This window comes from Melitaea cinxia, chromosome 5 (genome assembly GCF_905220565.1).
Source record: "Melitaea cinxia chromosome 5, ilMelCinx1.1, whole genome shotgun sequence".
NCBI classification, from domain to species: domain Eukaryota; kingdom Metazoa; phylum Arthropoda; class Insecta; order Lepidoptera; family Nymphalidae; genus Melitaea; species Melitaea cinxia.
Window position 1 is genome coordinate 2,244,374 of NC_059398.1, and position 27,488 is coordinate 2,271,861.

A 27,488-nucleotide genomic window follows, 5' to 3' on the forward strand; every position below is an offset into this window, starting at 1 on the left:
TCACCTCTTTACAATGCGACGGACAATCATGTCGTCACAGCCTCTGATTCCGGAGCCACGGCTAATTTACTTTATCTCCCTACTCTCTGTAAATGTCAGTTGTACTCTCACAGTCGCTTGTTCTCGCGAACCGCATACTTTCAGCCGTTATCAGTTTGGCGGTTACGTTGACGTAACATACGACTTATTTGATGAAAAGGCAATCAATTACTTGATAATTTATTTAAAGATTTATGTTTATAAGACTAATATTGACGAACTGAAATTTATTTTATTTTATTTTTTTTTTTTTTTTGCACAGATAAAAATAATAATTATAATGCATGATGTTTAATAAAAAGTGTGGGCATTTTAGAGCTCGTGGAAAAAAAAAAACTGAACGAAAGCTGGCGTGTTGTGTTGTGATGTAGTGTGGCATGTAGTGAGTAAGGTGACCAGAGCTCCTGGGCGATCGGTGATAGGGTCGGCAACACGCTTCCAATGCTTCTGGTGATGCAGCATGAGCTTCGGTAATCGCTTACTATTTGGAGAGCCGTATGCTTGTTTGCCGACCTAGTTGTATAAAAAAGTGCATGAGGGGTTTATGGATCCCCGAAAGGAACTAAGTTCCTTTCGCTTTTTAACTGACTTCAAAAAAAGGAGGAGGTTCTCAATTCGACTGTATTTTTATGTATGTTAACTATGTAACTTTTAATTGAGTAGACCGATTTTGACGATTTTTTTAAATCAAAAGGCTTGTCATGTGGAATGGAGGACGATAATTAAGTTAATTACAAATAATAATTTACTAAGTATATAAGTTTTTTATTAAATATTTTTTTTTTTATTTTTAGAAATAAACATTTTATTATTTACCATGAAAATAACCAAAAGTTAAGACATATTTATTTATCATTTTCGACCACAGTACGTAATTGGTTTGTGGTAACTAAAATATGACACTTATGATTGAGATATAATTTTATACTATAGCAAGAGGGGTCGGCAAAAAGTCTTGTTACGCTTTTTTCGGTCACGGTCCCATCCCGCTCAGTGCCTCCACCACGCGATAAGGAACTTCGATCAAAAAACTTGCATCAGCTTTGAGCCGGAACTGGTCATAGGCTTAAAAATGTCCGACCAGATTTAATTTTCACAATCAAATGAAGCTGGCATATCAATTTCAACAAAATTCCAATAGCTCGTCCAGATTGAAATATTTTTTAATTAACACCTACGAGGACCGGTCGATCCTGTTTCATCTAATCAAACGTTTTTAATTAATATATGATAACAATTTCTCTTAATAATGGAATGTCTTACTTCTGTTATACAATCACTTTCACTAAAACATATATATTTATAGACATACTAGCTGACTCGGCAAACGTTGTTTTGCCACTAAACGCTATTTAAAAATAGGGGTTGGTGGTAGAAGGGTGAATTTTTAGGGTTGTATGTATTTTTCAACGTCAAATCATAATAAAATAAAAAATAAATAATTTATCTAAACATTAAAAAAAAATTGCGGTGGACTACCCTTAACATTTAGGGGGATGAAAAATAGATGTTGTTCGATTCTCAGACCTACTCAATATGCACACAGAATTTCATGAGAATCGGTCAAGCCATTTCGGAGGGGTTTAACTACAAACACCGCGACACGAGAATTTTATATATTAAGATCTATAACATTGGCCTTACCATAATTTTGCCCGAAGAGAATATATGATAGTCTAGTTTGCATCGTGCTTGCCTAAAATGATTATTTTGCTACCTATGTATTTACTTTTGACGTGACAACGTCTAATAAATCGATGAACGCCGGTTGCATGCAAGAAAAAGGATGTCTCATTGTCCCGTTACGATCATTGTACGCTTGCGCCACATCTATCTCTATTCCATTCAATTGCCTATACGTCCGAGGAGATGTTTTGTTATGACGTTATTACTTTAAACTATCATCCGTAATCCAACTTTACAGACAATAATTTGTTTTTAGTTATAAAATACAGATCTTGGGAAAATTTTGGAAACGCGGACGAGAATCATTTCTTGTTAGTAGAACAATACTTATTTGGTTGTGGTATTTTCCATTAAAAAAATGAATCGATTGAAATGAAACTGGCTATAGAAATATCTTGATATCCAAAACAATATAGACTATTTATTTATTCAAATTTTCTTACGGGTTCGGCAGTTCATCGAGTAAAACCACGGCACGCGGCTAGTTGCAAATATTATTCGCGAAGTTGATGTTATTTTGCGTCTTATTTAAATTAATTATAAGTTAATCGAGACCAATTCTGTACATATAAATATCTCAGTATACAAATATGTAAGTATATAATGTAAAAATATAAAGGTAAGTGCGAAACTTAATTTTGATCCGATTAATCTGGATCAGCTGATTGCTAGACAAAACCCTTGCTTTAGTCGTTTTTTGTTTCAATGATACTTCGAGTTACTAAGTGAGATTGTGAGCTAATTCATTTAATATACATATTTAGGAGTCACTCTGAAGTTATTGACTATTTTGTATGAGATACTAATCATCAATCAAGATGGATGATTTTGTTAGTTTCCAAGTTATAACGGAAATATTTGATTAATACATTCTCTGATTAAGACTCTTTTTACAAGGAATAATTTGTTGATTTATTCATCATGCTGCTTCACAGTAGTATTAAGGATGTAGGCTGTATTTCTTCAACGTCAACAAATGACAAAAAAATTAATAAAAAATTACGATGACACAGTTATCATCTAAATTTTCTTACCGTTAAGTAGCCATCTCAGTTTATCAGTACCTAAAAGATGAGTTATTCAAAGCTAAATATCATTTCCTAATATGATTGATTTATCCTTGTAACATCCCAATTCTGGGATCTTTATCCATTTAAGAAAAGGGTTTGAGCGTAATCGTTATATTTTAATATGATATAAATATGCATCCGTGTGGCTCAGGATGCTCGCCGACGGAAATGTCGCAGCACAAACAATGGACTATTGTGTCCGTAATTACCGGGACAGCCTCATTGTCATGTGACCCACTTTCGAATAGCCCTATAACTTGTCCTAACCGTGCGCGATTTAAGATATTGTGTTAGGGCATGGATAGATGGTCTGATAATCAGTTTAACGGTACATTGCGGTAGGAATTAGCAAATTTTTTAATATAAGATCCGGTAGAATTAATATTAGAGAGTAAAAGATATGGTGATAAAATTTGTAGCCTCACTTTTACGATATTTAACTATTTAATTTATGAAAATTGTTAGAATCAATAATTTAAAAACTTCTGTAACTAACCGCATTATGAATTTTAAATAAAAAACGGAACTAGGTTTTAAGGGTGAATTGAAAATTGATATTCAAATATAACATACTTAGGAAAATTTAAAAACGAAAAAATTAATACAATAATATACAGTTTGTTTAAAAAGCGGTTTGAGTGAATTCAATTGACATAAACACCGAAAATAAAATGTCTCCAACAATACTTCAAAAAATACAACATCACGGTGATATTATCTTGACATTCTTAATTAGGTATCGCGCACGTGAAGGCAGCTTTGCGGCCGTCACTTAATCATTGTGTCCCATTACAATACAATAAGCAATCAAGCCACGAATAAATAAACGTTTTTGTTCCTTACCTCCCGATGGAGATCATCTCGACATCGGAGATTCGAATGACTGACGATACCATCAAACGAAACTAGATCGAGTTATTTTTGATCACATTCGAGAAATTTCGACCAAAGCTAACTTTTAGTAATTAGTTTTAAATCATTGTTTTTTTTTAACCTTAGTAAATGAATTTATCGTCATATTGTATCAAAAAAAGGCCAGGTCAAGAGTACCCTAAACCGAAGAGCATGTAGGAAGCGAATAATGAAAGTGGTCGAAGCGAAAGAAGTATGTAAGGATCGTAGCAAGTGGAAAGAAGTGGTCTCTGCCTACCCCTACGGGAAAGAGGAGTGATTATATGTTATGTTATGTTATGTTTGTATCAAATAATTAATGCTAATAACTCTTGCTGCCATAGTATATTGACATTTGACAGATATGCTTTGACAAAATATTTACGAATTTTTAATAGATCAAAGTGACAAACTTTGGAGTTCATTTAGTGGAAGTCTTGATCAACAAATTAAATAGTTTGACTGTATCTATATTTGTAACGGATATATGTGACAACACTTTACAATAGCACTTCAAGATCACAGAGTTTCAAAGTATCAATTTGTTTAAATTAAACTACTTGCTGTACACAACTGTACAACGATCACGGGTTTTCAATGGCAACGACCTGTAAGTGAGCTCTGTGTAATTGTTTTCATTATCTAAACGATTATTATACCGTGTTTAATAATAGAGCAATGTTTATACCGGGGGAGAAAAGTTAAATGAAGCTTAGAACGTCAAAGAAACCGTCTAACAAGAAACGGAATCCCGTTATTCGAGTGTAATAAAAAACTAAGTGCGTTCGCTGATCTCTTAGACTTGTCAAAGCTCATTGTCGTAGATAGCTCTTATCATCGCACGTGTGGTCTTAAAAGCATGTTTGTTTAAATCCTTATCGGTTACAGGGTTGAGAGGTTCTTTCGCATTTTAAATTCCGTCACTCTTTTAAATTCCGTCACTCTTTTAAAAGTCTTTTAAACGTATTCTTTTAATGATTCTTTAAAGTTAATACCCTAATGAGTCGTCAAAGTCATTATAGTAAAAGCGTATAGAAAACGACTACGCTTAAAAAAGCCCCGTGATGAACTTGTTGTTAGGAGGAACTCTAAAGGTATACCTGCAGAAAATAAATGTTTCAGAATAAACTTTGACCTTTCTTAGAAACAGCATATGATTAAGCCTAGACTTCTACAAATTTGTTTGTCGTATTAAATACAAAATAGTAATAATTATTAAAACATACTTATTCATAGTTTTAAAGGACATAATGATAAATTTAATACTGCGGATATATTAAAAGATAAAACAAAAATAAGAAATGTGGCATTTGTGCAATGTTCTATTCTTAGTTATTTTTTATTTGTTATTCATGTATATTTTATGAGTATTCTTAACTACTCAGTATGTATTAACATTTGCTGATTTATGAAATTTTATTGTTGCTATATCTGGGGGCACGGTAGTGCCCCCGCCAAGACGAAACAAAAAAAAAAAAAAAAACGAAAAGCACTACCTATCTTTTCTCGAAGTGCTTCGTCGTTTTTTTGAACCCTCATAACTTGGGTTTGGATTATACGAGATAAACAAAATTCTGGGGATATGGTGTCAATAGTGAACTTATTAAACATATAAAGTTTCAATTGCATAGCTCTTATACTTTAGATTTTATTGATATCTAAAAAACCCCGATTTCGTCACTCACTGATGATCATCAAAATTCATAGAGTACTTCCTGAAGTCCCAGAAAGCTAAAATTTGGTATGCAAGCTAGTATTAGTACACAAACAACAAAAAAATTCTAAAACTTGGAACTTTTACCCCCTAACCTCTTAAAATAGGGGATGGAAGTTTGTATGAGACTTCCGCAAATTTTGATGGTAGAAGTCTGAAAATTGATATAGGGACTCCTTGTTACTTCTTGTTATAAATAATAATAATAAAAAATACATAAAAAATAAAAATCGACAAATATTTTTGACATTTCATCTTAAAAATTTATTTATTGATTTAGAGTGAAAGCTTAATTACAATAGTTTTTGGTGTGAATATTTGGTGATTTATGAAAGATAATATAGAGTCAGTGTATTTAAGGAGATAAACCAGTTGGTGTTTTCTATATTTGTATTTCTTCGTTTGACATAGTTATTAAGTTCTCTTATAGTGGTTTTTTTTTCAAGACAGCAAAGTAATTTTCTGATATATTTATTGCTGTGGATTTCGTGTTATTTAACGTTATTCTATAATTATATGTATAAACTATTAAGTTTTCGTCTACTTTGCAGTTTTCTTACGTTTCTTGTTTGTTCGGTTTTATTATACACATATTACTTTTATTGAGAGTATTGTCCGTATTCGTCATTTGCGGTCAATTTAGTGTTATTACTGTTCTTTATCTGGGGGCTCGGTAGTGCCCCCGCCAAGACGAGCCAAAAAAAAAAAAAAAACGAAAAGCACTACCTATCTTTTCTCGAAGCGCTTCGTCGTTTTTTTGAACCCTCATAACTTGGGTTCGGATTATACTAGATAAACAAAATTCTCGGTATATGATGTCAATAGTGGACTTATTAACTATATAAAGTTTCAATTGCATAGCTCTTATAGTTTAGATTTTATTGATATCTAAAAAACCCCAATTTCGTCACTCACTGATGATCATCAAAATTCTTAGAGTACTTGCTGAAGTCCCAGAAAGCTGAAATTTGGTGGTTGAAACTTTTACCCCCCAACCCCTTAAACTAGGGGATGGAAGTTTGTATGAGACTTCCGCAAATTTTGATGCTAGAGGTCTGAAAATTGATATAGGGACTCCTTGTTGCTCATTGTTATAAATAATAATAATAAAATACATAAAAAATAAAATGAGGCGCAATTTTAGTGGAATTGACTTTGATAGTCTAGCCGAGGATGTATCTAAGATTGACTGGTCCGGAGTGCTTAATGCTTCTTCAATTGATGAGAAGTTAAATTATTTTAATTCCCTTATAACACAACTTTATGACAAGCATGCCCCTATTCGACCAGTGCGATTAAAACATCTACCGGCCCCATGGTTGACTGACGAAGTTAAACGCCTACAAAAGATAAGGAATATAGCCAAAGCTAAATACAGAGTCGATCCCAACGAAACAAATCGTGAGAAGTACAGGAAAGCTCGGAATCGCTGTAACAGGTTGTGTAGGGATGAACATCGACGCTACATCTTTAAGTCTGTCATAGAGGAAGATGACTCAGCCCGAGTTTGGAATTTCCTCAAATCACTAGGAGTTGGCAAGCAGCAACGAGATATTAACTCCCAGAACTTAAATTTAAATTCACTTAATCAGCATTTCTCATCTTCTGTTACATTTGATAACATAACAAAATTAAATACAATTTCTCAAATTTCAGCTTCTCCAACTCGTGATACTCCCTTTTTTCAATTTAGTCAATTCACGAATAGTGATGTTAAGAAGAATATTTTAGCGGTATCATCTAACAGTGTTGGTTCTGATTGCATTAGTCGTCAAATGGTAATTCCTATTATAGATTATTTAGTTCCTATAATAACAAATATTTTCAATTTTTCTATTAGTAGCGGTACATTTCCATCTTATTGGAAAGATGCTATAATCATCCCATTGCCTAAAAAACCCAATTCTACCTCTTTCTCCGATCTTCGCCCTATTTCTATCCTACCGTTCCTTTCTAAAGTTCTCGAGCGCCTTACTTATAATCAATTTAACCTTTTCCTCTGCAGATACAACCTTTTAAACCCATTTCAATCAGGATTCCGCGCAGGCCACAGTACGACTACTGCATTAGTTAAAATCACTGATGATATTCGCATGGCAAAAGATAACCGAAAGCTCACTGTTTTGACATTGCTTGATTTTAGTAATGCTTTCAATAGTGTAGACTTCGACATTTTGCTTGCCATATTGAATTCTCTTAACATATCTCCTATAGCGATTGACTGGTTTCACTCTTACTTGCATGGGCGCCGGCAACGTGTGCGACTTAACGACACTTTTTCTGACTGGGCTAATATCAATGCCGGTGTACCGCAAGGTGGCGTGATGTCTCCACTCCTCTTTTCAATCTTCATAAATGCTATTACTCAATATATTTTTTCTCCCTACCACCTGTATGCTGACGATCTCCAAATTTACTTACACACAAGCTTAACAGACCTACCTAATACGATTAACGCTTTAAATCAGGAACTCGAACGTATCAATGGCTGGAGCAAAGACTTTGGTCTGAAGGTTAACCCATCAAAATCGCAGGCTATAATTATCGGAAGCCAACAGCTTATTTCACGAATTGATTGGCCGAATTTGACACAAATAACTTTTGCCGGTGTGGTAATTCCTTTCAGTGAAAAAGTAAAAAACCTGGGTATAATGTTTGACAAATTTATGTCGTGGGATCCACAGATCTGTGAAGTTAGCAAAAAAATGTTTGCGTCTGTCGGTTCATTAAGAAGGTTGCGTAATTTTCTTCCTACTCCTACTAAAATTGTTCTTGCCCAATCTCTTCTTCATCCTATCCTTGATTACGCTGACACTTGCTATCTAGACCTAAGGGAGGATCAACTAAATAAACTTGAGCGACTCCAAAACCTCTGTATTCGGTTCATATTTGGTCTTCGCAAGTATGACCGTGTCTCTGAGTTCCGTGCGAAGCTCAAATGGCTTCCTATACGTTTGCGCAGGAATACTCATATATTATCTCTCCTATATTCTATATTATTTAATCCCTTCCTTCCTTTTTATTTGAAAGAACGCTTTGAATTTCTCTGTGACTCACACAATAGATCACTTCGTTCTAGTGAAAATCTAACTCTGAAGATCTGTAATCACTCTACTGCCTTCTACAGCAAGTCTTTTAGCATTGAGGCTGCACGACTATGGAATGCTTTGTCATTGCATATTAGACGTGCTACATCACTGGATTCCTTTAAAAAGATGGTTAAAAAACACTACTTAAGACTTTGAAATACTGTCGTCCAGTTCGTCATTAGTCACTGATATTTGTATATATTTATATATTCTTATTTGTTCTACGACTGTTACTTAATAATACTTAGTTATGTATAATATTATGTATGTATGTGTGTGTATATATGTGCTTATGTTGACATGTGTTTATATGCGTAGTGTGTGTACATATTATTATGTAATGTGTTCTGTATTTTTTTTTTGTATAGTTAATATATTTTTAATATGTGTATGTATGTATATGTATGCATGTATGTGTGTATATTTGGTTTTCTTCCTGTTCTATTAATTTTAATTCTGTACACCCTTTCCGCTTTTTTTCACATTATCTCCTCCAAGCTGGTTGTCTGGAAGAGATCGCTGTTTAGCGATAAGACCGCCTGTTGTACATTTCTTTTTGTGAATCGTTTTGTAAATTGTAACCTTTTTTATGTGTACAATAAAGAGTAAATTAAATTAAATTAAATTAAAAAATAAAAATCGGTTATTAGATAAATATTGACTTTAGTAGTATTAAAGTACAACAGGCAGCTATAGACGAATATAATCGCCTAAAAGCCAAGTATCGCCTTGATCTATCGCTTATTATAAACAGTAAACCAACAAAGAAAAAAGGCAAAGATAGAGAGTGATCTATGAAAAAAGGCACCTCTGATTTGCAAGAAATACACCCCAAAACAAAGAAAGAAAAAATGAACAAAATACCAAAATATTGTCATAAGCAACTTACAAAAAGAAGTGAAATCCCACCAAAAACATTTTCATGTAAAATGTTGCCAAGACGAGATCATATGGCTCGCACTGTCAAAAAGTTATCAGATCTCATGTAGAGCCAAGCTTCTAACTCTACACGCCCTAACTCTACAAGCCCTAACTTCACAAACTCTACACTTTAGTTAAAATATGTGGCTTGGCCGTTTCGCTACCGCCACGTGAGGTGAAAAATTTATTCACTGTTTATTACTTTTCTGTTGTACAATAGTTCTATTAAAGAAAAAATAAAAAGAAGAATAATAATTGATATATAATACAAATAAAAATAAAAAGAGAATATATATATATATATATATATATATATATATATATATTCCCGCGACGGGGCCAAAATGAAGAGGCAGGGGGCAGCATAGCCAGCAGCAGTAGTCCACCTCACCAGCAGTCGTCATCAACAACATCGGCAGCCGGTAGTAACGAAACGGCCAAGCCACATATTTTGACTAAGGTGTAGAGTTTGTGAAGTTGGGGCTTGTAGAGTTAGGGCGTGTAGAGTTAGAAGCTTGGCTCTACATGAGATCTGATAACTTTTTGACAGTGCGAGCCATATGATCTCGTCTTGGCAACATTTTACATGAAAATGTTTTTGGTGGGATATTATTATATAGTTTAAAACAAAGTCGTTTCCCGCTGTACGTAAACGCTAAAATCTTTAAAACAACGCAACGGATTTCGATGCGGTTTTCTTTAGTAATTAGAGTAATTCCAGAAGTTTATATGTATAATACATACATAATATTGTAGAGGAACACTGTCGTAAATAAACAATTTTTTGCGCTTACATTGCAAATATTTATTTTATATATTAGTATCAGCATTGCTCCCATGCGAAGCTAGGGTGGGTCGCTAGTTTGTCTATAAAATATAGCAGGTTTCCCTAATAAATTTATAAAGAAAAATAATTTTCTGACTCGTCTCGTCAAGCTATGCCCAGTTATGTTGTAAAGGCGTAAATCTAAAATTTGAATAAATTACATACAAACTATGTGAATACTATTTATGCGTGTACTAATTTATGAGTTTCTATACACAGAGTATTAAGTTATTACCGACGATATTTTTCATAGCGTTAGCGAAACCTCTATCTTCACTAATGTTATGCAGATTAACCTGAAAACGTTTACATGGCACTGGTTATATAGAAAATAGATCTAGAAAACCGCTGCAAGCTGTAATGATTGATCGCGGTAGGTTCAAGACATAAGATTATTCCGTCAGAGTTAAGATGCACTTAAAATAAAAAATTGAAGTAGATATTTTTATTAATTATATCTATCTTATTACTTATATCTCATTCATTATAGCAGGCGCGGACTAATTAATGACCTAAAATTCAATTGACAGTAGTTTACTTAAGATTTTTTTTTAATTTGAATGATAAATAATAGTCTCAGTTTTTTGTATAACTTTTTTGTCCCTGCGAGCAATAATTTGGGGTACCTTAACATAGTATAAAACACAGTCACTTCCCGCTGTCTGTCCTTATGAATGGTTAGATCTGTAAAACCACGCAACGGATTTTGATGCGGTTTTCTTTAATAGATAGAGCGATTCAAGAGGAAGGTTTATATGTATAATACCTACATGCATAATATGGTAGATTTTCACTGATACTTTTAGAGGTTTCTAAGGTATCTTTTGTTATTGATAGTATCAGCATTGCACCCGTGCGAAGCCGGGGCGGGTAGCTAGCATAATTATATAATTAATACAATAAACTATCTATACTTTACGAAAGTATCGAATGGAATATAATAAATACACTTCACATTAGATTTTAGAACTTGCTTTCCCCCTTTCAGTTGATATTTGTCGCAGTCGCTTTTTTTAAATAATAATTATTTTTATTAAATATATAGGACAAATTATTCGCAAGCGCTTCTGTCTTGGACCAGAGTGCAAAGGACTCCATCACAGCCGTCGACCCCGCCTCTGCCGTTTCCTCGATGACGTTTTAGAGTAAATGCCGACGCAAATAACTATTTATTGCTCACTGCATTATTTCGCAGCTATTCGCTCCACGAAGATTTAAATGGGACCGCACGAACCGTCAATTCCGTCCAACCTGCCCGTCAGTTGCGAGCGATCATTGACGGACCTAAGTAGGAGGTGTCGGCTCTTGTCCCGATTTCAGTACAGTTATGACAATGTATAAGTATGTGCTGTTTTACATTCCAGAACAGTAAAAAGTAGTTAGCTGTTTTTACCTCGAGGAAGTAAATAATGATTCGTTTCAATGGCGACTCTTAATCGGAAAAGATTATATATCTTTGAAACTGTTGCTGGAAATGGAGGAGCATAACGGATAATTTGTCAAAGTGTCGCCGCGTTAGTTGCGACTTCGGAGGTGCGGACAGGTTGTATTATAAATATTACAACTTCAAGATTAACATCTTCAGGTGGGCACATAGACGACTTGGTACATTTAACTTAACTGTCTTCCCGATATAATCTTAGGAACTTATGTCCCGCCATAAAAGGTCTGATGAGTTTTACAATTTTTTTTATACTTTTTTTAAAACTATGTTTGACACTAATGCTTCAGGAGACAAGGTTCTTTTTACTTGATTTTCCTGTTTACAATATGCCGCTTTAAATGTTGTGAGATTGAGCAGAGAGACGAAATTAATAGTGACGGTAATTTTAATTGCTTTTTTAAGCTGTCATAATGTTGCGTCCCTTGCCAAGGATTAGATTTTACGAGGTTTTAGATGGAGCTAAGTAAATTTTTATGAAAAATAGTAGTTTTTGGCGCTTAAATTTAATTGACATTTTTAGGAAAATTAGTCTCTATTTCATTCAAATTATCATAAGTAGGTACTTCATTTCGTAATTATTGAATTTTGTTAAAAATATTTACGTATATCTTATAAATACGGAAACGCAACTCTCTCTCTTTTTTTATCTTCACTAACTTATATGTCTTTTAAAAAATAAAAGAAAAAACTTATATCTCCCTCTCAACTTCCGTACGCCTCTCGTCAAGCACTCACCAGATTACTCCCCAAGTCAAGCGTACGTAAAGAAGTTTTACTTCAAAAAGTGGAGTAATATATAATTATAAAGATTTTTTTTTAATTTATATTAATTATTTTATTACCACATATTCATAAAATCATATCAAAATATGACACAATCGCTTACATTTTGAACCCACTCTTCAAATATTGCGTCCAAGGTGTTCAGCCATTACGGTGTGCGTTCGGTTAAACGTAGTTGCAAAACTTTAAACGTTTTGAAGTAATAAAATTTAAATTCCGAACAAAAATATTCGACGGGGCAATAAAGTGTTACAACAACCGCTTCGGTGTAGTGGTGCGAGTAGTCGCCTAAAACACCGACGGTTCTTGGGTTCGATTCCTGCTCGGGAATTTGTACTTATTTGTACAAATATTTCTTTCTGGTTTGGGTGTCTCTCAATGTGAGCATCACCACCGTGCTGCGGAGAGCACGTTAAGGCGTCGGTCCCGGTTGTTATCACAAATACCTGATATCGATCGTTACTCATAGTAGGGAACATATTCGCCAACTCGCAGTTGAGCAGCGGGGTGGATTAAGCCACAATCCTTCTCCTACATGGAGAAAGAGGCCTAAGCCCAGCAGTGAGGTGTTACAGGCTGATTGCAATAAAGTATTTTCGATATACCAACAACTCAATATTAAGTTGACGCAAAATAAAAAGTACATTCACGTAAGTACTTAAATGCATACAATATAAAATTCATTATTTAATACCTAGCACTCAATCACACATATAAATAAATACACAGACACAAACATGTACTTATATACTATCATCATTTCGATTTAATATAGGGTTGCCAATGAAAAGTTGATGTACTCTATAATCTAAGACATCAATAACACAAACATGTTTAATGTATGTTATTATTATTTAGGTCTTTAACATAGAAGGTGTGAGAAAGAAAATATTCTCAAACTTTCTCGAATATCCTAGAGCCTAGTTCTCTGAATATATATCTCACACATACATACACACATAAGCACCGCACACTTACGCACATACGTACACACACTCACGCACATGAAATAAAAAACACAGATACAAGCAATCAATACAAATACAAAACAATTAGTTAATTAAATCGACTATGCGGTTGTAACATGGAGTAAGTTTTAAGCCTCACAATAGGGTTATGTTGTAACTTTTCTCAACAATTTTTCATTACGCGGGAAATGCTACGGCGTTGTACTCGTTTGCAACTCGTTACATCACTCAGAAACGCAGTTCACGAGATATGGGTTCAACTATTGTTCGACTATTAGCTTCTCGCAAGAGCGTTAAAAAGTTCCTTGAAAAGGCCGACCTACATTCCTTCCACATCTACATACATACATATATGGTAGTTTATTTACAAATCGAAATGACAACATAAAGATGTGGCTTCGAATTCAGAAGTGATATCAAAGGATATTAAATTATAGATTAACATTAAAATTTACTTTAACGAAGTGTCAATTCGTAAATCACTTTTAAATCGGCAGATCATATATTACGGAAGCGTGCTAGCAGGTGAATCGCTGTGGGTGCGCCCGCGCAGCTTAGAGCATCGCTTGCTCAATGCGGCCGCATTCCATCAACGAATGCCGTAGCGGACGCACGTGTACTGTTGGAGCTTGTTTCGGTAAAATAAAATACTTTATCTTCGAATTGTTGCATCGCTTGATACAGTAAACGCAATTTAGAACTTGATCTGTCATTAAATTAAAGCACGCATTAATTGTAGCTTATATAGGATAACAAATTACAATGCATAACAACACGGATATTTACAAAATATCGATTTGTTATAGATTTCGAACGAGAACAGTAAATATTGGTTATGTCAACAATCGTACAAACAGTTGGCTGCTGGCTAATTGCGGGCATAATTAATAATAAGATATAATCAAAATTAATTCCTGCCCACACAGATAGGCGGTTCAAACTCAATTGATAACTACAACCAACAGATTGCGATTGTATTGGACATTGCTAAATGACTGCCCTCGGGCTACATCAGGGTAGAGCACCGAATAATGCTTTCGCATCTAAACATTACATTTCGATTAAAATTCGATACCTCAAGCGATAATTTGTTTCAAATAAATCGAGACACGTATATTAATTGTCGACGCACCTGCGCCTAATTGAATCGAGGAGAAAAATGATCAGCGCTTGAGCAACGAATGCGGTTCAATGTTACCTACACAATTAGAGGATGACTCACATGAGTGACATGACCGTCGGAGCCGTGTAGCTGTGTGAACGATTAGAAAAATTACAGCCAAATTGGCGTAACAATTACTTTTGTTCGCTCGGAGCAATCTGCTGAGGTATTGTGTTGTTTTTACCGCGAGACGGATCCGTGACATTTGGTTATGAAATTGTATACATTAATTATTTGATCACGATGTCCCTAATTGCAGTCGATAGTACGTTGCAAATACGTACTAAAACGGGTCACCGCAAGGTAGACTTGTAGGGCATCTTCAGCATGTAATCCAATTCACAATACGGCTTCGTTTTGACGCAAACAATAGTATTATTCGCGTGAATCGTATTTTCTTCTGTGAATTCTGATTATGCCGCAACATTATGTCACCTCAATTTTATTATTGCCAAGGTCGTTTAATGTTAAAGTATTTATTTAAGGTGGAGTTTCGAATTATGAGGAAGTTTTATTATATATTGTTTAACATTTCAAATTATTTTTCTACAATAATAGAGGCGTAATATAAATCTGTTTATGTTAGTAAAACGGTCTTTTCTGTCTTACGCAGAATTATGATTAATGAGTCCATTATATCCTGACATACAAGAAAATGAATTCCAGCTGTATTAAATTACTATTTTTGTTACATTTCAAGTGAGCCGTACGATTGTTTGTCGAAGTATCATCTCATTAATATAATAAAACTCTATTACATTTATTAAATAAAAAATAAATTACAAAACATACCGTATTTTACCAGTTTCTTATATACAACTAGGTCGGCAAACAAGCGTACGGCTCAACTGATGGCAAGCGATTACCGTAGCTTACAGACACCTGCAACACCAGGAACATCGCAAGCGCATTGCAGACCTTACCACCCAATTCCCCCAAGAGCTCTAGTCACCTAACTCACCACGGGAACACAACACGGCTTAAAAGCAGTATTATTTAACTAATAGTGTAATAAACATTACCGTTATAGATTAAAAATCGAAACTTTCCACATTTACAACCAACCTATTTCGTTTATATCTATCTATCATTAATATATTAAAGGTACTTCAAGAACATACACGATGTATCCTGTTTATTTAAGTATAGATGATTCATGTGAAACCTGCTCACTAATAAATACAGATTTGCGTTTAATCGTCGTTTCCGCAACGCTTGTAACGGGATTAGCTTCAAACTTGGCAGTCAATTTCTCCTCGCAAGATTTGTTTATTGAACTCGCTTCGGAACTCAAATAGAAATTACTTGAATATGAAACTAATGGCTAATGAACGAATGAAAATTAATAAATAAACGTTTGGAATGTGAGATCTCACATAACTATTGGTTGAAATGGAATATATTTATTTACAAGCTATGCCCGCGATATCGTTCGCGTGGAATTTAAGAAAAAAGTTATTGTTCAATTCGAAGAGTTGTAAAGTAAATAAATTTCTACCTTACTACATTAACTATCTGCCAGTGAAAGTCCCGTCAAAATCGGTCCAGTCGTTTCAGAGATTAGCCGGAACAAACAGACAGACAAACAAACATATATACATACACAGACAAAAATTGTAAAAAATGTTATTTTGGTATATGTATCGTGTATACATTCATATGCATTTAGTAAAAAGCGGTAATTTTATTATTACAAACAGACACTCTAATTTTATTTGTTTGTATGGATGATAATAAAAGAGTTCTAATGATTTAGACGTTATTAGAGGGATATTCCGTTACAAATATTGTTTACTGAGGAATTCTCATACATATTGATCATCATCATCATCATCATCATCATTTCAGCCTATCACAGTCCACTGCTGAACATAGGCCTCCTCAAGTTCACGCCAAAGGTTGCGTGAACTCATGTGTTTTGCCCATAGTCACCACGCTGGGCAGGGTTGGTGACCGCAGATTGGTACATATTGATATGACAATATAATTTCGTTTCGCTATAGGAGCAGATAGAATCGGGTAGTTTGACAATAGTTATCACGATTCAGCCTGTAATATATCATGGCTGGAATGGCATAGCCCTCATTCTCCATGTGGGAGAAGGATTGGAGCTAACCCACCACGTTGCTCTACTGCGGGTTGGCGGATATATTCTCTATTATAAGTAAAGATCAGTATCAAGTGTCTATGATAACAACTAGGACAGACTGCTTAACGTGCTCTCCGAGGTTCGGTGGAGAGGCCCACAAGGACAGACAAACACACCAGAAAGAAATATTTGTACAAATACAAATATCGACCCCGAGCGGGAATGGAACCCGCAATCGCCGTAGTGTAAGCGCCGACACATTGCACGCACTACTTACACCAGAGCGATGTCTGATGATAGTTTGATAGTCACGCCCATTTCTATAATTACATATCTATTTGGTAAAATGTACATTTTGAATGACAAAACAAACGAAATATCCGTTCCTATTTATTGATATGCATTGTAACTTATCATTGATGTCTATGAATGATCTTCACATGACCTTCACCAGCTTAAAATATAGCTTACAATCCATTACGAACATCGCAATTGGAAAACAATAATTAAATTTAATTCACAATTGCAAAGCAATCGCGTAACATAAACCTGAACAACCGTAACCTTTATAAGCCTTAATAATTTAAATAAAGATTATTTCACATAATAAACACCAATTTTCGAATAAAATATAATAATCAAAATTATAATGTAACAACATAAAACACATAAGGTCAAATATTGAGCAACTCCTCCTTATCTGAAGTCGGATTAAAATTGGTCATAAGCAAGTGCAATGCGTTCTCATAGCCCATCGTCCTCATTCCTTCGTTTCTCTATTTTAGTGATGCAAATCCAATGTATTTACACGTTAAGTGTCACGATGAATAGCGTTCTGTTCTGAGGGCTCGTCAGCGAAGCCCTACATGGCCGGCATCGCTCTGCCGATGAAATTATTATACACCTACTTTGTAACTCCTTCGTTTGAACCTATATAATGAAGTATGTTTAAGATTGTTTCATATGGAAATGGTTTCTTGTTTTGTTGTGTTAAAGTATTGTATGTAATTTATTATTTGTGTTTGATGGGACTTAAGCGCTTATTGAGTTATGTTTTATTTTTAGTGGATGTAAATTACGTTTGGACGAAAGGAAATCACCTTTACGTATGTTATTTATAAAACTACCGGTGCCCCGCGGCTTCACGTGTTAATTTGAAGAAAAAAACTAGTGGTAGCCTCCCTCGGTTAATGGGTTATCCAACACAAAAATAATGTTTAAAGAATTTCTCATAAAAACATAAAGTTCACTTACAATGAGAGACAATCGATATACTATAATTGGGTGTCACAAGTTTGACCTTTGGAACGTTTAATCAAAACATTTACAATTACATTGTATATATGTACATAAGTTTTCTTTTAATTTTGATTTAAATGGTGATGATGATTGTTACTCATAGTAGAGAATATATCCATCAACCCGCGTTGGAGCAGCGTGGTGGATTAAGTTCTGATCCTTCTCCTACAAAGGGAAAGAGGCCTATGCCTAACAGTGGGATATTACAGGCTGAAGCGAAGCGAAATAAATTATACCCAAAGGTATAAACATCCAACAAGAATGTAGCGAGTATCATAATTATTAATGCGATGTAAAAGTATAAAAAATGTCAAATGAGGTTATTAATAAAAAGTTTTTATACAACAATATGACCTAGGTCATTTTCCATTATAGCAAATTCCGATTTCCTTAATTTTATTGAAACTGCGGGAACAGAGTAACCTTTATGGAATATTTATATATATTTGTATATGTATAATATTCAATGATGCAATGTTTTTGTCATGTAAAGTGCAGTGGTCATGCAGTATGCACGGGTATGGTAAAAATAAAACAACCTGCCCGCTACCCAATAAGGATTACATTAAAATTCATACTCTAAGTATGAAATGAATATTTATTTGTAAAGAAAATTATTCTGTATTTGAAATTGAAACAAAGTTAGTCCTTACCTTACCTACACTGAATAGCTCCTAATAGTCTAGCGCAAAAGCCTATTAAAGTATAACAAAATTAAAATGCACATACCCATGAAAGTAAGGAACATTAAAATAAGACCAAGGAAACCCCGAAACTTTTTGTATGGGGTCGCTACGAATCGGTTAAATAATAACGTTACTTTGAACTATACGCATGTATGTATGTATGAATGTGTGTGTGTTTTATATATTCGATGGGGTGAACGCCTGGATACGGTAGCGTTTGGACTAACAAGTCAATTATAAGGCTACAGGCTACAGGTATAGCTCGACGAGACTGGTCTGAATCTGTTATGTGAATAGGGTTGGCGACTTTTATTCTAAAGAAATATACTAAAAAATAACTTTTTATGCTGCATTAGATAAATACTAAAATGATGATTTTTTTATATTGTTTTTATCGTTTGTGAGGATTAGTCTTAATTTGCAATAACTATTTTACAAGACATCTGTATAAAAAAGCTTAAGTCTTCCTCGTTAAATGGGCTAACCAACTCAAAAATAATTTTTCAATTCGAACCTGAATTTCCTGTGATTTTAGTGCGTTTGAACAAACAAACTTTTTAGGTTTTTAATGTTACTGGCTGACCCCGCAAATGTTATTATGCCATATATGTGTTATTAGCCCCCCTTAATCCCTCCCCCCTTATAACTTAAGGGTATGAAAAATAGATGTTGGCCGATTCTCAGACTTACCCGATATGCACACAAAATTTCATAAAAATCGGTTCAACCGTTTCGGAGGAGTATGGTAAAGATTATGAATAGTAATAATTTCTCACCTACCTCTTTACTTTCTACATAATAATTTTATTTTTTTGCTAATAACAACGTACAAAAAAGTGTGTGTGTACTTATGTACGCACGTAAGAAGTTATACTTCATTGGCTAGCTAACTTCTCGTTCCTAACTTCTTCTACTGACTAGCTAGCTTTAAGGTGTCGGTTTTTGTGACGGTGTGCGCGCGCTTCGTAAAAATTTACTTTAATCATTTTTACCCAACCCGCCAAAAGAAGTATAACTTCAAAAACAAACAAAAATTGTACCTTAAGATATTTTTATTCTAAATATGTAACAAAATGTCTAGTCGCAGCCCTGTCGCAGTCCCGTCGCAGTCATTGGGGGCGATCGATGTACGAGTAGGAAATTTACGAGAATGCGGCAGACGTAGTTTTTAGACCTCTAGAAAAGCTGTAATACTAATTGAGAATGAACATTGTGCTACACCGTATGAACGTCTGTCGCTATTTTATGCTTGGAAATAAACCTCAATCGATTTTATCTCCCCTTTCACGATGGTAATAGAACAATTTCCTCCGTGTCTTCTCCACCTTTTGGCACTATTAAAAACATTTAATTTAGATGTGTTGAATAGAATTAATTGTACTTACGTGTTCGTCTAGAGAGTAAGTCAGTTCACCGTCGTCATACAAAACGAACCACCTCCGCTGCCATCTCTGCAACAAAAGGAAAGATATTTTTATTTGAAGTTAATACTAAATAATTTGACGATGACAAACGTGTTTTTTTATGGAAATATCGCGGATTGAAATCAAAATAAAGCATTGTTAGGGCTTTATGTTCTTCGTTATAACTTAAAACGTTAAACTCTGGGGAACACATATTAACAAAATACAAAGTAGATAACAAATGAAAAAAAAATTGACGAAGAGAAAAAAAAATTAGAAAATAAAAACGAATACAATAAAATAAATTAGTTCTGAGTCAAAAAAAAAAAAAAAAAAAATGCGAAGGCTTCATTTGGATAGTGCCTACTATTGATTCTCTGAAAACTTGTAATATAACTAATTTAAATGTAATGTAAATGGTATTGAAATACCAAGTCGCATAAAACTTTTAACAGATACGAACAAGTCACGATTAAATAAGGTATTTGTTTAATGTTTTTTAGTTTTCTCTCTTTATTAAAATCTCTTTGTTAAAACCTTATTTGTGGGAACGACAAACAATTTATTCTTAATATTTAAACATCGATTAGCAAATCTCCGGTGGCGATATTTTGCAACGTAATCGTGAGAAAAAATAACAGACACACAAGGGTACGTAGCTGCGTTTGAAATACTTGAATGTATGAATGTGGAACCTTGATTTATTGACGTTAATTTAATAATTATACATTAAATAACTTCCCGGCTTTATGAGTGATGTGAGAAGTGTTATGTATTTAAAATAAGTAGTTCATAATGTAAGAAGTTTATTATTACACGTGGTCCATGATTCAACAAGTCTAGAACGTAAAGCTTCTAAAAGCAAGCTAAGTATTCATGTTTTCATACACATCTTGAGCATCCATAAAATTTTACATTATGTACTTATAATATATGAATGTAAGAAATAAAGAAAAAACAATGAGCAATGTTTATTTTATACCATACTTGAATATTAAGTAAGAAAGTAAACAATAACTAGCCCGTTGGCGCAGTTTGTAGTGACCCTGCTTTCTGTTCTGGGGGATGTGAGTTCGATTCCCACCACGAATCTGGGTGTGTGGTGTGTGGTGTATATTATATATATATATATATATATATATAAAATGTAGCTATACCAGTCAGTTGTTACCTATAACACAAGCATTAAGTTGTTTACTTTAGGAACAGACGACCGTGTGTGTATTGTGTAGATATTTATTATTTACTAATATTATTTACTATTCACATTACTATCACACACATATATACACTAACTTCACACAAACACAATATAAAGATAAAGAATACCATTGATATGAACGCGAAACAAATAAATACTGTAACTGCACCAAAATTACCATCTATTACGATTCATAAATATCAAGTACCCTGTAATAGTGTTAAAGTTGGTCGACGAAATATGTTCACAATTTAGACGGTTTATAGTTACGTCACGATTGCGAAAGAACGCACGTGTTGCATTGTTTTGAATTTGAATTGCGGACGGAAAACACTTGTTTAGTTAATAAAATTCATCTTTTCAGAGAGAATAAAAAATGATACATAGTTATAAAGTGTTTGGCATAATTCTTTCAAGCCGTCGTCGCGTGTATGAAAGATAAAATAAAAATTTCTTAATGTGGGTAGTTAAGGAATAAAATTTTTATTGATTGATGAAATAAATTTATACTATTTAATATTTATGTAACAAAATATAATACTATGTAATCGTTTTGCAATATCTAATAAATGAAATTATCAGATTCATTTTTAAAGTATTTCAAACAGGACCTAGAAATATTTAGATTTATTTTTCAAAGGTTTCTTTAAAAAAAAGTTTCTTAGTACCATATAACGCACCCTATTCACTAATATGACTTAAGTCTTCGACGCAGTCACAAAAACTTACGTACTTGTTTAAAGTAATTATTTTTAACACGTCAAGGAACACACTTTCACCGCCATCTGAATATTTCTACATTTTTGACGCATTCATAGTTTTTGCGTCGAACAATGAGTGGAGAGACAATGGGAATGTCGTTTTTAGGCGCTAATAAATACCGTATAGCTGTTACTATTCTTACGAAATACACTTTACGGTAGATGGTGTCTGTTTATCTTTTATTTGTATCTTTTGTGATAATATTTTAAAAAGCTGCGTTTTGTGGTTTTGTCCGCATAACTTTCAAAGCCTTGAGAATGTCAGGATAAATCAAGTCTAGTCTAATTATATACATTTTATTTTAATTTTATTTCCACCGTTTCAGTACTTGCGTAAAAGAATAATAAAAATCCGCCAAAAATTTGTATTTTATCTTATATAACTAGGTCGGCATTCACGCGTACGGCTCACCTGATGGTAAGCGATTACCGTAGCTTATATACGTTTGCAAGACCAGAAGCATTGCAAGCGCGTTGCCTGGTCTATCCCCGATCCTTGCAGGAGCTCTGGTCTCCTTACCCACCACAGAAACACAACACTTCTTGAAAGCAGTATTATTTTGCTGTGATCTTCCGAAAGGTCGAGGTACTTTACCAGTCAGGCTGCACCATATTTGAGCAGGAAATATCAATAGCAAATAAAGAATGTTAAATAAGTTTTTGAAAGAGGAGTTCTTATAACATGACACGACATTACATTCTACGAATGTGAGATACTCGTATAGCGCACAGCTGGGTCTAGGTTCTATGGAGATGGAAAGGTGCTTAATCTGTCACCTTTCTTTTTTACTATAGGTTCATGTATTTAATAGCAAAGGTTCACATAATAATATAACATGCAATAAAGGTTATTGATTGAAAACTTTACTCAACAATTGTGCAAAAAAAATCAGTAGTAGCGTTTGGTTCCATTCGTATGAAGTTATAAAAACGTACCTAATAATTAAGAAATACCTAATTAGTTTCAAATAAACCAAATAAAGAAGCTCATTACAGTAACAAGGTAAGAAATAATAAATATCATCGTGTGTAATTGACAATACGGTTGAAAGGCGACCGGCGGATGTGAGTAACGTCGGCGGTACTTTGGAATTCGACTGTCTAATCATAAGTACCGATGCGACTTGTAATCTTTAAAGCCGTTGTACGACGGTGTGTATATTACAAACATAATTAAAATTTGTTATATACAAATAACTATAACTAAATTATCACTGTCTCATTTTCAGCCTATCACAGTTCACGGCTGGCCAATATCCCGGTTTTCCGCACTCCTCATCTAGATTCCACCAGCAAGCTGCTGGGAATCGATGGCCTGAATTTTTTCCGCGAACTCGTGGATTTTTAATAATTAATAAATAAAATATGTTAAAGAAACGTAGATTTGTAAGGTATTTTTTTGTGAGTGTGAGTTTAGGAGAGAGGTTAGTAAATGTAATTTTCTATACATACATTGTAAGATATTGTTTTTAAATATATTAAAAAAAAACGAATTATATGAAGTTATGTTGAAATAATCTAGTACTGAAATAGTGACAATTGGCAAGGAAGCAGCGCAGCGCATTGGATTTAAACGAAGCTAATCCATCGTCATAGGTAAAGAGGCCTTTGACACGGCTTTACTTAGTAACCTTATTTCTTTTTTAAATATAATAATATATTTTTTTGTAATTAGAATGGCTATAGACTTCTATTTACAATTTGCATTACAGCAGCAGCGCGGAAGTGGTATTCCTATTGGGCGTATCACTCGTTCTTATTATGGCGACCGACTTTCCCCTCGGGCGACGATTGTTGATGATTGTCACTCGCGCGTGCCGGCCTACAAACGAATGGAGACGGCACTAGAAATATTATATTGTTGACAAAATATTTTTGAACATAATATAAGATACAATATTAGAAGAAAAAATCTTTAAAGTAAGATAAGTAGATAAGAATCAATCTTTACAGTAGGTACATTATGGTCGATATGTAATACCAATAGCTAAGTATTAAAATTTATCTTGGCACGTCTTCCAATACAATGGTAAAGAAATGTTAAGGGTTTGAAAACACACAAAATAAACATAAATGCCTAAATTATGACTAATATCTGTGTTAAACGCAAATTATCGTAAGATTTATCTGACAATTTGGCGCTGATATTAAACAAATTTCTCAAATATATAATAAAAAAATATATAAAGGTAGCTCCATTCCCCGTCACTCATTCATATTAATAACGCGTACCATTAACATTGTCAATATTACAATTATAATTCAAACGCATTAATTCAGACATCGGCGGTGGTTGTAAATCGACCGTATTTATGTGCCGTGCCGACGCTTTCCAATCACTGCTCCCGCACACCTGTGGAATTGATAATGGAATAGGGAATAGATAACACAGTGGAAGTTATTGCACAGACTTCGTGTAGCTAGCTTTGACGCGTGGTTCTACTTAGTTGTTTTGTTATTTTAGACGATAAAGAAGTAATTTCGGATTAGGAAGATAAGAGATTTATATTTTTTATGGATTATTCGTGTTTATTAATTTCTATCTTGTGCAAATAAAAAGCTGTCTGTTTATTAAGTACAAAATTAAAACTAAACAGTCAATTCGACCTTCAAAGAGATTCATACGCCCTGTATTGACAATTTCAATCACGCGATAAAAGCAAGGCGACATTAGCGACAAGATGCCATCACTGACAACCGCGTGAACATTAATGTCGAACAAATTAACCTATTAAATATTTAACTACAACGTATGGAATAATTATCGTATTTTGATTTTTATGTTTTTCTATCAACTATAAAATACCAACTATTTAAATAGTTTTCAAAATTATATTAAGTTTGTAATCTCGACCGTAACGATTAATCGTCTTTTTTTAGATGACATTTGCGAAATTATATGTGCTATTTTGACGCTATTGACTGCAATTAATTGATTTGAGAAGTAAAGAAAATTAATTATAACTAATAATAGTTAATCATTCAAAATCAAAATCAAAAATAACTTTATTCAAACAGGTACCAAGAGCACTTTCGAATCGTCATTTTAGAAATTAAAATTATTAATTATTTAATTAACAAGTGTTATTACCAGCTATAATATATTGTTTTATGAAGTCTGTTAAACAAATGTTTTGAATAGCCCGTTGGTAAAGTTTGTTGCGATCCTGCTTTTTGCTCCGGGGGTTGTGGGTTCAATTCGGTTGGGGTGATGGTAGTATATATATTTATTTATATATGTATGTTTATCCAAATAAAGGGGAGGCCTACGTCCAGCAGTAGACTGCAGTAGGCTGATTAACTGACTGATCAAAAAAAAAAATTTAGTTATATAAGTCGGCCAGTAACTATAATGACATAAGCATTCAGTTGCTTATTTTAGGAACAGAAATGTGTATGTGTGTGTGATTTAGAAAATACTCGTGAACAGAAACTGTAAATATAAAGAGTGATTCTAATCTTTGGACTAAATCTCAGGATAAGGTTGTTTGATTGGAGAAAATTAAAGCTGATATCACATTGAGACATAGGAGAGAGCAGTAGCACGAACATTCATTCTGGAGAAACAAAGCGAGTATTCTAGCACAAATATAAAATACCACCTCTACAAAGTAAAGCGTGACATTTAAAGTAATCACAATAAAAATTTCAGACATTTCTACGTTTTTACAACAATCACTTTGAATTATTCGAGTAAAATTGAAATTCCTTATAAGAAGACATGTATTGTAATCACTTAATTGGACCTCCGACACTATTTTTAGAAGGAATCTTTTGAAATTATTTTAACGAGCCTCCGCGTACAATGTTGCTAATAACGTCACAATATGCGTACCGAGTGCCGTAATGAGACATTTCTTTAATAACAAAAACATTAATGATTTATAAAAAAAGTGCTATACGATTGGAATACTTCTCAATTATTACTTTGTTCGCTCTTCATTAAGAATGATAATTGAGGAATGTAAGAAGTTTATTATGATTGTTTTTTACGCTTTTGGTTTAAGGTTTCAAAAAGAGCGCCACGAGAATTGTAGTTAAAAAAGCACTGCTCTACTTCAAATGAACTAGATATAACTAGCTATTAAGGTACACTGTTGTACATCTTCTGATTAGTAAATTACTTATTTACAAAAAAGGAAAGTTCTGGATCGAAATAACATGATGAAAATATTGTTTTCATTACTACACACTTATGCAATCCAGGCACTGGATCGTGTCTCATCCTCTAACTATCGAGTATCTGTCGAGAATCGGTTAATCATAGCCTAGCATAGCCTCTAGCGTGTTACACGCTGCGAATATTAGTAACTTGTTAACTAATGATTTAGGGTTTGACATCCGACGTAAATGTATCGATAATATCGATATTTATTTTATTTAATTGAGGAAGAAGAAACGCAATATTCCTTACTAGATTCTTTAGAAAGTTTAAAACACATTTTATGTGAGCTGTTGAATACTTGACATTTATAACTGAGGCGTTGTTTAAAAAAGTCTTGTGGAGGTAATACCCATTCAGACTGTAATATCCCACTTCTGGGCATAGGCCTCTTTTCCGTGTAGGACTTAGGATTTAAAAAATTTCTTAAAAAGTTTCAGTATTTATGGATTATGGTCTTTCAAGGCCCCGGGATTTTATTATATAATTTTACCGGTATTTCTATCGATTACCACAATCAAGAAAATTCTACATCTAAAGAGAAAATTAATTAGAGTATATGTAACAGATTTGAGAAAGCATATTTTAAATAAGCCGTGTAAAGCAGTTCAGGCTAAGTGTGTTGTGTTGTTAGCGCGCACCAAATCTGTCACAAGCCATTGGCTTTGAGTGCACAAGCAATGTAACGTTTAGCGCTAAGATATTTCACGCCTGCGTTGCTAAACAAGATGTTGAGACAATCCAGACATCACTTATACTCAAAATACAACTATATACAGATGAAATTATAATGATTTTAGGAAATCAGTAAATTGATTTAAACGTTTACAGAATATACAATTCGTTATGTTAATTTATTTTATATTACTTCCGTCATAACATTGTTATATTTGAGACAAATTATTTATAATTACGGTAATACATTAAAATGTGACATTCTAACTTATGTTGAAAATAAATAATTTAACTTAGGTATGGCACCCGCCTGCCCAGCGTGGTGAATATGGGCAAAACACATGAGTTCACGTTATTTTTGCCATAAACTTGTGGAGGCCTATGTCCAGCAGTGGACTGTATAGGCTGTAATGTAATGATGGCACTGCAGGAAATATCCTGCTCAAAATTTGGAGCAGCCCGACTGGTGAAGCACTTCGACCTTACAGAAGACCACAGTTAAATAACACTGCTTTCAATCAGTGTTGTGTTCGTGTGGTGAGTAAGGTGACCAGAAACTATAACTGTAACTCATAGTAAGAAATATATCTGTCAACCAGCAGTGGAGCAGCGTGGTGGC

The 27,488-nt window shown here is 33.8% G+C and overlaps 1 protein-coding gene across 1 annotated transcript in view; it reads right to left on the reverse strand.

Moving 5' to 3' along the window:
• Positions 1-25,887, reverse strand: part of LOC123653651 (protein outspread) — an 81,433-nt gene extending 55,546 nt beyond the window's left edge. Inside the window, exons 1-3 of the mRNA XM_045589646.1 lie at positions 25,868-25,887; positions 25,160-25,199; positions 20,053-20,118 (exon numbers count right to left, since the gene is read on the reverse strand). Of these exons, the coding sequence (XP_045445602.1) occupies positions 20,053-20,118; positions 25,160-25,199; positions 25,868-25,887 (126 nt within the window). The remainder of the gene's footprint in view (positions 1-20,052; positions 20,119-25,159; positions 25,200-25,867) is intronic.
• Positions 25,888-27,488: the final 1,601 nt, after the last annotated feature.